The following is an 11,901-nucleotide window of genomic DNA, read 5'->3' on the forward strand; positions in this document are numbered from 1 at the left end:
GCACACAAAGTCCTTGAAACTAATTATAAGGAGACGTAGAGAAACTAAAATGTCTCAGTCTGGGAAAAAGTGGCAAATCAATACTGTTTTCATCAAAAGGTGCATGTATGCACTGTAGATAGAGCCACAGGTGAGCTCATGTTGAGTCCCAACATCAGTACATCAGTAAAAATTTCTATAGTGTTGATTAAAGTTGTACTGATGGGCTTCCTTATAACAACAAAGCTAACTATCTGAGCTCATGCTGCAGCTGCAGCATAAACCTCCACAACAAGCCACATGAAAAACACTTACTGACATCCAAGCTACTACTGTTATTTAATTGGCTTCCAAACAGGCTTAACGTTCACATAGTTTCTCTTAACTGTCCCTCAGTATCATAGCATTGGTCCAACATCGACGCTCCAGCCTGTGGCAGTAGCCACATTGGCCGTGCAACATGTTAACAGCAAGTTCAACAGGCAACCCTTTAAAATAATCAGTAAAACAACGTAAAACACATTGTTTCCAGGTTTGAAGCCCGGTCAAGGACAGCTGGTATTGATCCATTCTTGAACTCATAATGTTATTGTTACTGTTACATAAACTGATTAATACACATATTTATAGGTGTTGTAGGAACATTTCACTCACATTTTCATCAAAAAATAAAGGTAATCCACTGGGTCTTGACTTCAGATTTTTTTAAGACAATGCTCTGGAAAATGGATGAGGTTACTGCAAACTTGTAAAATACTGATGCACAGCGACATCTGGCTTCTCTGATTCACCTCGATTCTAAAAAACCTCACTCTGCAAGGTGTAGTATTGACTTCATAGGAATTTAATGTATGAGACCCCTGCAGAAATGTTCAGCCGTGGTCAGCATCTTCTGGCTAATTGTTTTGGTTTTACATCCCTCAGGTTTCCTGTTTTGGTTCAGTCTCACTGCTCTCATAACCTTCATTTAAGCTCCAAAACACACTGAGCACAACCTGCTGAGGAGCCAGTGACAGTCAGACAAAGTTAGCAGCTAGCTGGTGAACATAGTGGAGCATTTAGCAGCTAAAGAACCAGATATTTTTCTCTGGAGTTGGTTGAGACACCTTTACATGTGTTATGTTTATAGCTCCTTGCACTACCTTGGGGGCAAAAAGTAAATTAATGCAGCTTTAAGTGTGCAGAACTGCAGGACTTTTTTCTGCACATTTATTTGCTTTTTAGATATTTTTTTTATATGTACACCTATTTTCCCACCTATAAGTAATATAAATAGGTAAATGTTTGTTTACTTATCATAATTGTACTCATTTTTGTGCACACACTTGGCCAGTAAAGTGGCTGCACGTGATGCTGTTCCAGGGGTAAAAAACAATACCTAGCCCATTCAGATGCCAGGGAATACGTATCATAAGATGATGACTCTGATGATGACGTGGAGTGGCAACAGTGACAAGAAAGTGTCCAGCGGGGCAACCAGAGGAGGACTTTACCCCTGAATATGACTATAAAAACTGTGAACGGCCGACTGCATGACACAAGTCCTGAGACACAGAGAGAAGAGACAAGCAGCCTCTCCAAGGTAAAACATTTCATACATCTTGTATCATTATAACTAGATTAACTGTCAGATTATGCATTTTTACCCATGTTTTTTTTTTTTATATAATTGTGCATTTATTTTCTTTGTCCAACAGAGTCAAATTCAATCATGAAGGTACTTGTGGTTCTCGCCCTCGTGGCTTTCTCTGGTGAGTCAATTTTGTCTTTGAATTCTTTCCATAAACCACAGCTGGTGAATAAATGTTCCCCTGTGCTGAATCTTCTGTTTTATCCACAGGCTGCAATGCCAACCTGCTGTGGCAGGAGCCAACCAAGAGCAACCTGGATATGGTGAAAGATGCTTTCTGGGACTACGTGGCTAAAGTGACGCAAACTGCTGAGGACTCACTGCAGCAGATCAGACAGTCTGAGCTGGGACAGGAAGTGAAGTAAGAGTCAGTGTGATACAGTGTGGAGACATAGGAGTGCCATAACAAATCTGTAAAAGAATAAGAAAATAAATGCTAAAATGTAAATATAATAGAATAAATAAAAGAATAGATAATTGTGGGACAAATGTGGACAATACCAAAATGTAAAAGAAAAAATGAAACCATTTTGATTTATTTTCACATTTATTCATTGTTTATTTCCTTATATTGATGTATATATTTTTATATAATGTCATTTATTTATTTAATCTATTTATTTCCCCATATTCTTTCCCTGTTGCTTTTGCTTTCCCTTATTGCACGCAGGCAGTTCTTGAGAGCAGTTCAAAAGCAAAAATTATAAGGAAAGGAAATGCAACAGGGAACAAAATAATGGGATAAAAATAAATAAATTATATTATATTAAAATAAATTAATGAAATTAATTTTAAATATACAGAAAAAGTAAATAAGTAAATATATATTTCTAAAAATATCAGAACGAATACAAAAAAAATGAACAAATAAATGTGAAAATACATGAAAAGATTTATAATTATTCTTTGTTATTATTCATTGTTTTATCCTTTTATTTGTTTCTTTTTATATTGCCACATTTTTAATTTACTCTTTCATTTATTTTTCTTTATATTTCATAATTTATTTTCTTGTTTTTTTTAAAGATGCATTCTTTTTTATGACACTCCTATGACTCCATAATAAAGAAGCATAATAACATTATAAATGAACTGTATTTTTCAGTTTAGTAACTGTTTTTTTTCTTGTGTCTTTCAGTGGCAGGATCTCTCAGAGTGCAGAGACGGTGAACGAGTACATCGTTGCTCTGCGTTCTCAGGTGGCTCCTCTGACTCAGGACTTCATAACTCGTTTCAACCAGGAGGCCGAGCAGCTGAAGACCCGTCTGGAGAACGATCTGACCGCCATGAGCACCAACCTGCAGCCCGTTGCTGACCTGGTGGCTCAACTCCAGACGCAGGTGGAGGAGTTGAAGAAGGAGGCCGCCCCTTACGCTGAGGCCATGGACCCCGAGGCCCTGAAGGCCGTCCTGCTGCAGAAGAGCCAGGAGCTGAAGAGCCAGCTGGACAGGAACGTGCAGGAGCTGCAGGCCAAGATGGTTCCCCTCACCGAGGAGATGAAGGACAAGATGGAGCAGAGCCTGGATGAGTTTCAGAGGAGCATGATGCCCCTGGCCCAGAACTTTGAGGCCCAGCTGACCCAGAAGACCCAGGAGATCCAGCAGAACCTGGCCCCACTGGGAGAGGAGCTGAAGGCCAAGCTGGACGCCAGCGCTCAGGACCTGCAGGCTCAGCTGACCGCTCTGTTTGAGTCTTTCACCAAGAAGACCCAGTAAACAGACTGCTTCATCAACCTCAAAACACACCAAATATTTATTTTGATTTTACCCAATGTTTATTTTATTAAATAAAAAGAATTATAAATAAGTTCAGTCTTTTGGTGTCTTGATTAAAAACTTGTGCCAGTTTGATTTTGAACTGATCAGGCTGTTAGCTAGTTAGAAAGATGACCAATGTACCAGAGCAAAAGGGGTCAGGAGGATTAAAATGACCCTTCCTAAAAATGGACCCTTCTTAAATTTCTAATCTCTTTTTCTGTTTTTTTGCACTTAAAATACGGTATGAACTCGGTTTGATTATAGTGAAAAGAAAACCAAACTTTGAAGATGGTTAAAAATGTTTCTGAGGAACCTGTCAATGCAACATTTGAAGTTAGCTAATGTTAGCCAAATGCTAGCTAACTAATGTTAGCAAAATGAAAGCTAATTAGCTAGCTAATGTCTGGTGTAGATTAGTTAGCTAGCATTTTGCTAACACTAGCTAACTTAAGATGTCAGTTTTACAGGAAAAGGAGAAAGTTGACAAAGGTAAGAAACTTTCTGAGCTGTTATTGGAGCACATAGCAAAACAGGGCGGGACTTAAGAAGGGTCAACTGAGTGAGATCAGCACCACATAATATGAGAGTTATTAATAATGTAACAGCACTGAGTGAGATGGATGATAGGAACCCATCCAGGTACACATCCATGATTCTGCATTTCTATGAATTCGCACTCAGCAGAGACGAGATCGACTGAAGGAAACGACCAAAGACATGCAGTTTTTGTAAGAAATGGTATTTATCAGTTTCCAAGAGGTATATACAGGTCATATATACTGTTCCATATGTACGTAACATAAAAAAGGCAACAAAACAAGTGATGGATTGTGAACATGCAGTACAGTACACTCCCTCCTGATCCCTGGTAAACTTGTCTGTAACCAATAAATCACCTCCCAACAAGCAAATGACAAATGACTTCATTCATTGCACGCCAAGACAAGATTTTACAGTAAAAAAAAAGGAATAAAATTCAAAACTGGAGCGACAGGCATTGAACTCAGTGACAAAAACAAAGAGCTCTGTAATGTCTCTTAATATGTTAAGTCTTCCTACTGTCTATTGGTTTGTGTCAAAAGTCAACAGTCAACAAATTCCTGACCAATGACATTATTTGTTACACTTCTGATCAATGAGGCGATTCATCTTACAGGATTAAATGCATTAGATTTACACTGTTACCTTCTATTCACCACGTTTGATGAAACACGACCTGGGAAACCAGTAACATGACGATGTCTGAATCAGGCGACAGCTTGAGTTGATGGGACACACAGTAGTGTACACGGCATAGTCTGTTCGTCCATAGTGAGTCTGTCCGTTCTGTGAAGTCTGTCAGCAGGTCGATGATTAGCCGCTAGGTCAGCCTAACCGATGGTGACGCCAAAACCGCACTGGAACTTGTTCTTGCGGTGGTTGAGGAAGGTGCAGAGGACCAGAGAGAGCGGCAGCGGCAGCAGCTTCTTTTCTAACGTTGCACCAACTATCCAGTTACTGTCTACTGAACCTGAGAGAGGAGCAGGAGACAGAGTATTAGTTGGGTCTATTATGAAAGAGACACAAGAAGTTTCATGAAGTGATTAAAGACAGAAAATATCTTCACTCTTGTACGCCTGTGTTCTGCTCTGTTCATCAAATTGTCAATCAATAGTGATATTAGGTAAAAATATTTATGAATAAAAGCCATTTTTCTTTGACAATATGGCAACTTGCCTTCAGAATTTTTCCATTTTGCCCATTTTAGAAAACTATCAGTTTAATTCAGTATGTGTATCCTCCCATGACTTTCCAGTAGCATTAACTTCATAATTATATTTCTACGACCTGTCAAACTTGGATTGAAGACACTGAAGACCTAAAATTCAGATAACTAACTTTTAGACTTTTTAAAGACCTGCAGAAACCCTGTATGTTTTGTGTCTGGTGACTAATAAGGACATCAACTCTTGAAACTGGTCCAGAATTGAGCCAGACCGCTGCAGACCGCTCCAATCGTCAAATTAAGTCCACTAAAAGTGCTTGTTTTGGCGCCTACAGTCTAAGATTATTGTTATTTTTGTCTGGCAACATTATGAGAAGGATCCCTACAGATGCGCAATAAAACAGCTGTTATAATTCTCTCCCCAAAGCCACCAGACTCATTTTACAAAAACAGTAATTTTATCATTAAGAAAGACAAACACTTTATTCATGTCATTCTGTAAATGAAGTCAGGTAGGTTTAACCAAAACGTCTGCAGGGCTGCTCTTAATAATGTTGTCAGACATTTATAACAACAATCTGAGCCTGTTAGTAGAACAAAATGCACTTTTAGTAGAATGGTACACTGCAGCCAGTTTTGCTTGATCTTGCTCAACACTCCTTGCGTCCAGGTTGAAAAACACCCAAGTTGTCCTTTAAAGCAATAATTCAACATGTTTATCTTGCCTGTATATATAAACACAACGAAGACACACAATTTCCAGCCACCTGCAGTTAAATTTTAACAATGGCTTGTAAATCCATGAGCTCTATAAAACAATAGATGACAACAGATTTTCCTCTGTTATTTTAAGACTCTGCACAGCTTCCAGTGCAGGATTAACACAGAAGGAGTTGATACACACATACGTACCTTTAAACTGTAAGTTGGCTTTAGGCAAATCTAGCTGGTAACCGAATGACACACTGGTGTCTTGCATGCGGGTGCTCGCCTCAAACTCCACACCGACCTGCAACTGTTGAAGAGCAGCACACAGTTAGATCCTGATGAATGCAGATATATGGAAAATCGACCGAAAAATGACCTGAGTCTGACAAAACAGGACGAGTTAAAGGCAGCAAAGTTACCTGATCGTTGGCTTTGTGATAGTAAGAAGCATGAGCCCCCGCCGAGCCGAGCGTCAATGTGGCGATGTAATTACTGCCTAAACACAGGAAGACAAACCAATACGTCATGAAGTCATTCAGTCTGAGTGAAGTGGGTCTGTCAATTCAGGTAACATGTTTGCAATAAGCTGAGCCTGACCTGTGTATCGGCCAACTAAAGACATCACTGTGCCTTCCTCTCCAGGCCGGCGGTGGTAAACCAGCTCCCCTCCCAGAGCCAGATCTGGTGTTATGGACTGGAGGTAGTGCGCTACAACAATACCTGACAGGGGGAAAACAAGGAGTGTTCAGGTTCAGAACAAAATCTTGGTTTCAGAAGAATCAGATATTTACTTTCAGAAAATCTGAACATAGATCACTTATGGATGAATAGTAATTTAAGTCTTTGGATGACAAAATGGTGACACGTCTGCACCTACCAGAGCCGACGAGGACGTCTGGGTTTCCAAGTGTAACTGTTGCAGTAAAATCTTCTCCCCTGATCTCAGCATCACCTTGCCAGTTCACAAACTTGTTTTGTTGTGTCTGAGGACGTGACAGATTTGGGCAAAGTTAACATTAATGCCTGACTGACACAAACACTCCTTTAAGGAAGCTGGCTTTGTGGGTAACCTGAACCCTAATCTATGATAAAGCAGTGAAAAGTGTCGCTGCAGGCTACAGACTACCTACGCTCATCTTTAAAGTGTTTTTTTTTCCCCATCGGACACACCCTGGATAAGTGTAAGTAGCCAGGGGTGGGGAGAAAAAAAAATGCTTGTAGAATCACCTGGCCATTTTATCAGTCTATCTCCAGGTAACATCATCACAGTGAGAGAAATCAGGATAAAGGAAATTGAATTTAACTAGAAAAGTAAAAACATACTTTGGTCAGGTTATAATGTTATTAAAGTTACAGGGGAAAAAATTGGAGCTTTACCTGGAAGGCCACTTTGGATCGTATTCTGTTGGTGATCTGGTGGATTATCTGGGCGTTAAGGCTGCCGTTGTTGTCCATGTCTCCCACCATGACTGGAAAAAACTGATTAAAAAGAGCAGAGCATTTAGATCGGCGATCATATATAAATATAAAACCTCTTTCAGATGGGATTCACAGTAACTCTGCTGCAGCATACCTCTGCTGGACCTGTCTGCTTTGTTCCAACGTATGTGGCACCAAACCTGTAGGTGGAATCTCCCATGGTGCTCAGCAGCACAGTGTGATTCACCTTAAAGAGAGATGGAAACAACACAATTAAAATGTATTTTTTAACACATCTGTGGTTTGCTTTCTTTAGTCTGATCCAAACTGCTGAAACACACATGAGACTAAATACAAAGAAAGACTGTTCTGATTTTGTATTCATAAAAAACAACTAATGAAGTTAACTGACCTGGAAGTGGTTGCTAAGGCCCTTATTGACGATAAGCCTGACACCTTCCATCTGCATCGGGAAAACCTCTGAGATGAAAAACACACAGATGCAGTTAAGACACATAGGAAAGCAACAACAGGTAGTACACACTTTACAAGTTGGGCAATTCTGACAAATACATGTTCACAGAGTTAGACCACACAGAAAAACTTTTTACTCACTTCTAAACAGTTTTCTGTTTTTATTTATTTTCTATTTTAGTGTATAATTTATCAGAGGCAAGACTGTTACTTCCTTAGCCTTCCCCAAATTTCTATATTTACCTTTGCACTTGCGATGACACTCATCAAATGCACCCGGGTTAGGTAAGGGGTTTTCTGCCTCCTGCTGCTGTCCTGAGGTTGCCTCGCTATTGGGTATAACTGAGGACACTGGAGGCATCCCAAAGCCTGGCGGCACCGTCAACCCCGGGACGGCAGCACCGCCAGAGGCAGGTGGCGGAGGGTTCGGGGAGCTGGCAGCCAAAACACTGCCCATTCTGTCAGAGAGAAATTAAGGGATAAAGCAAGTGAGAGTGTGAATGACTGACCAGGTTAAGAGAATATTTGTCTGTTAGTGGCAGTAAGCAGTTAGTGAACTCCAACTCTGGAGTGTGTGTTTTCAGAACAGTGGACTTTTGTTTTCAGGATAACGGCCTTTGCCAATTTACAGTATAGGTCTTGGACTTGTTTGTTGTCGCTTGTTTTTGTCAAAGTATAGTGTTGTGCTCATCTTGCGCTCCTGTTCAGTGTAGCTGCAACCTGCAGGCAAACTGCCTGAGCTTCGAGTCCTTGGAGGAGGGGGCAGAACAACTTGATTCAACTATAGGGCATAGGCTGAATAGGCATTTAATGTATTTACTGTACCGTACTGTAAAACTCACTATTTAGACTGAAGTACTCATTTTTGAAACCTATCGTTCCTTTACAGAAGAGGATCAAGGAAGCAGAAGCCAAGATATCCCCCTCCTCCTCCTCCTGATTTTATTCCCCAGTATGGGTCCAGCCACAAAGGATCAGGATCCTACATTTCATAAAGTGCAACTTAAGTCTTCCATTAGACCTTACATGCTTGTTTAATGTCCATTTCTTTCAAACTCCAGTGTGTCCCATCTGTAATGTAGACCATCATGTAAAATTACACATTATAAATAGTCTACAATGCAGCATTTTTACCATATCATATCACCATGAAGAAGTAAGTGTGCATCTTATCATGGAAGAGAGATTACAGCAATGTTTATATCGTGTGCTGCAACAAGCACCAGCCTCTCATCCATGAGTACATGTACACTTCCCTCAAAGTAGTGATATGGTTGGTGGGTGTAGTTTGGTAGAAAGAAAATAGTTCCTATAAATGTAGCTTTGTGGCACTTTGAGCACCACTAGCAGAGTACTATCTAATTTTATCATATTTGAGAGAGAATAGACATCTCTATGGCAAATATCTCCAAAACTCACACCAAAACTATTTAGATGAATAAGCAGCACTACAGATGAGAGAAAACAGATCTATTTTTATATATATATGTATATATATTTCAGGGTGAACTGTCCCTTTAAACAAACTGTGTCACAGGCCACAGGCTGCGTAATAACGTTAGATCTGATAATGAGAAATCTGATCTTCATGAGCACAATGGGCGGAGTGCCCCTTTAACCTTTCACACAGCTCATGTTCATTCATTTGAAGTTGAAGCAAAGCACGTACAAAACACCGGCTAATATGAAATAGCAATTACGTTATATGAAGTGGAAACTGAACAGTGAGTAAGAAAATAGCGATCACTGACGACCGTCATCATTAGATATTTAAGTTAAATGAAACCTGCCATCATTCAAGTCAGTATGGAAAAGTTAGCTAAGCTAGCTCTGTAGCGCCGTTTAGTGCAGTGGTTAACCTGCATGCTAGCTTGTCAACCAGCTGACAGCATTAAAATACACTGATGCCGCTGGTGGAGGAACACAGGGGATACTTTGTTAAATGGCACCTGTCGTAAAAACGGCTGAGACGCTGATATTTTCGCAGTGAGACCTCTCGTTATATAAAACACAGGTAACGATTGATACTCACGTTGTGATTTCCAGAGGACGATACAGCCGGAAGTTGAATTCGGTGGCACCAAAGAAGAAGATGCGCGTGACGCTAGAGCCCGCCTTTTTTTCTTCAGGCACGTTCTGATTGAATAACGAAGCATACCCCTCACAAATGATTGGCAGAAACACCTGTCAGTCATTTTTGTGAGCGTCGACTCGAAGGCGGGGTTTCTGTCCATTACATCACGCCCACCCTCAAACACTATTCGCTAATCGAAATGCAGTCAGTTGCATGGAGACGGGACGTTATATTTTGAGGTTACTGATTGGCGGAGAGACTTAACGTCAGCTGCAGGCAGGAGATCGGGGCCGCACCTGGAAGGGAACCTCAGACACGCGAAAGATATCGCGAGAATGACTATTTTAACCTAAACTGTAATTTTTTTTCTCCTAACCCTAACCGAGTGTTTTCTGTCCCTAAACCCTGGCCAGGTTTTAACCACAGCGTTTTCACGTTATAAAAAAGTAATTAGTCCGTATTAAGTATATAATGAAGAAACAGCGCGACAAATCTCGCGAAAGTTTCGCAAATCAAGGGTTCCTTTTAAAACACGACCGAGAACGGGTGTAGTAAAATGTCATGATACCTTCAAGGTCAAACGGCAGCCGGAGGGTCTCCAAACGAAATTACAACGCACCAAAACACAGTTTATTGAATCTGTAGTCGACACACATCGCCGCCTCACTCTTCCTCCGGCGACAGTTCACAAAGCAGCGGGGTTCAGCAGTCACGAAGCCCTGCTGTTTTCACTGAAGAGTCTAATGAGGGGCTGATGTCACACCTGTGGTAGAAGGTAAAAGTATTTGGAGGAGTAGATCTTTTTCACGGTACCCATTTTAACATGAAACAGTAAAATACAGGTGTTACTTATGATGCTAATTAAGATCCTGTTCCATTTGGTGTAGCAGAGTCTTTCTGGTGAGCCAACATGCACAACAGCACAGATTTTCACATATTGTCTGTGTATCAATTAGTAATTTGAATAATCTTAATCCTAATATTATTTAGGAACGAACAGACAATACAAAGTAAAATATGTAAGGTTTTCTGATTATATTTTGAAACAGAGCCTCAAGAAATCATAATGTAGGACACATAAGTCGTTAGGTAGAAAACTTAAAATAGATGAAGATTTCACTAATTTATGTGAAGAATCAGCCAAGTGTCAGAACTAAAAAAACACAATGAATTTGCCAAAAATAAATATTATGTATGCTTGTTAAATTAAAGGAAAGGTTAATAAAAACAACAGTAAAACTAAATGAACACAGTATTCACTGGAAATGTCTTGTTTAGTACAAACGACCTGCAGTTATTTTATTTGGGTTAATTCTACAGTTCATCAGCTGTTCTGTACTGTTGTTCTGCATTAAATATAAAATGAAATATCAAGTATATCACTTAGTCATGGGTTGTCAGTTCACTCGATGTAAGAAAAGAGGTCCCTTCAGTAAAAAGATTGTGAACCACTGATGAATCATGACAATGTGACACAACAAAGGAATAAAAAAAAATAGAGAACACCAGACGGGTTGAATTTAAGTTCAATTTATTGACTTTTATAACCCCTGCATGTATTTCCACATTACAACAATAGAGGACAGAGTGATTAACACAAGTTGTTGGGATACCTTGTGTGTCTTTGATGCATTTCGTAAGGAAAGACAAACAAACAAAAGCAATATAAAGATGAACAATGAAAAAATGACATTTTTGCAGTACCACCCAATCACTACTGAGTTTATTCTAATGGCATGAAAAGGAAATCATGGGACAGCGAGGGAGGAAAATAAACCGGCATCCTAAACATGGAGTCTGGCTTTAGGTTGTTACAATTCCAAGTCCAAAATGACGTAACTCATTTGAACATGGGGCTAAAAACTGTTTTTGGGAGAAGCGGGGTCACATTGTACCGATAAGTACAGAGAAGACCGAACAGCTCAAATAAAAACTGACCACAGAGGGGTTTATTGAAAAGAAAACAGAAATTTTAAGCATGAGGGATCAACTGAACCAACATTTCTGTGAGCTAATTAGTATTACCACTCCTGCCTTTCCATGTTGTAGAGAAAATACCGTTGTAACTTCATCCCCAGCTACTTTAAAACAAACAAATTTAAAAAAAAAAGAGCCAATTACAGTCTTAACACCACTGTTGTCTATGTTGCAGGGA

General features: G+C 39.8%; 2 protein-coding genes across 2 annotated transcripts; one reads left to right on the top strand and one right to left on the bottom strand.

The window, feature by feature from the left end:
- Nucleotides 1-1,461: 1,461 nt before the first annotated feature.
- On the top strand, nucleotides 1,462-3,415 carry LOC146313228 (uncharacterized). The gene is made up of 4 exons (XM_084738715.1): nucleotides 1,462-1,561; nucleotides 1,677-1,730; nucleotides 1,820-1,970; nucleotides 2,748-3,415. The coding sequence occupies exons 2-4, from the start codon at nucleotides 1,691-1,693 to the stop codon at nucleotides 3,322-3,324; spliced, it is 768 nt and encodes a 255-aa protein (XP_084594841.1). The 5' UTR covers nucleotides 1,462-1,561; nucleotides 1,677-1,690; the 3' UTR covers nucleotides 3,325-3,415.
- A 674-nt stretch (nucleotides 3,416-4,089) lies between these two features.
- tomm40l (translocase of outer mitochondrial membrane 40 homolog, like) lies at nucleotides 4,090-9,863 on the bottom strand. The gene is made up of 10 exons (XM_084738636.1): nucleotides 9,705-9,863; nucleotides 7,916-8,130; nucleotides 7,611-7,678; nucleotides 7,353-7,445; nucleotides 7,157-7,258; nucleotides 6,657-6,762; nucleotides 6,377-6,499; nucleotides 6,199-6,275; nucleotides 5,984-6,086; nucleotides 4,090-4,876 (listed from the first exon to the last, which is right to left on the bottom strand). Exons 2-10 carry the CDS (start codon nucleotides 8,127-8,129, stop codon nucleotides 4,737-4,739), a joined length of 1,026 nt encoding a protein of 341 aa, XP_084594762.1. The 5' UTR covers nucleotide 8,130; nucleotides 9,705-9,863; the 3' UTR covers nucleotides 4,090-4,736.
- Between the last annotated feature and the right edge of the window lie 2,038 nt (nucleotides 9,864-11,901).

The sequence above is a fragment of the Lutjanus erythropterus genome, chromosome 16, assembly GCF_056507025.1.
Source record: "Lutjanus erythropterus isolate fLutEry1 chromosome 16, fLutEry1.hap2, whole genome shotgun sequence".
In the NCBI taxonomy this organism is placed as follows: domain Eukaryota; kingdom Metazoa; phylum Chordata; class Actinopteri; order Lutjaniformes; family Lutjanidae; genus Lutjanus; species Lutjanus erythropterus.

What these genes read in the sequence shown, in the direction of transcription:
- tomm40l (XM_084738636.1), bottom strand. Translation starts at nt 8,129, where the DNA reads ATGGGCAGTGTTTTGGCTGCCAGCTCCCCGAACCCTCCGCCACCTGCC. An exon ending in AGACGTCCTCGTCGGCTCTG is followed by an intron (nt 6,500 to 6,656) that starts GTAGGTGCAGAC and finishes TCCCCCTGTCAG; the next exon opens with GTATTGTTGTAGCGCACTAC. An exon ending in TTTAGTTGGCCGATACACAG is followed by an intron (nt 6,276 to 6,376) that starts GTCAGGCTCAGC and finishes TCCTGTGTTTAG; the next exon opens with GCAGTAATTACATCGCCACA.
- LOC146313228 (XM_084738715.1), top strand. Translation starts at nt 1,691, where the DNA reads ATGAAGGTACTTGTGGTTCTCGCCCTCGTGGCTTTCTCTG. An exon ending in CGCCCTCGTGGCTTTCTCTG is followed by an intron (nt 1,731 to 1,819) that starts GTGAGTCAATTT and finishes TTTTATCCACAG; the next exon opens with GCTGCAATGCCAACCTGCTG. An exon ending in GAGCTGGGACAGGAAGTGAA is followed by an intron (nt 1,971 to 2,747) that starts GTAAGAGTCAGT and finishes TGTGTCTTTCAG; the next exon opens with TGGCAGGATCTCTCAGAGTG.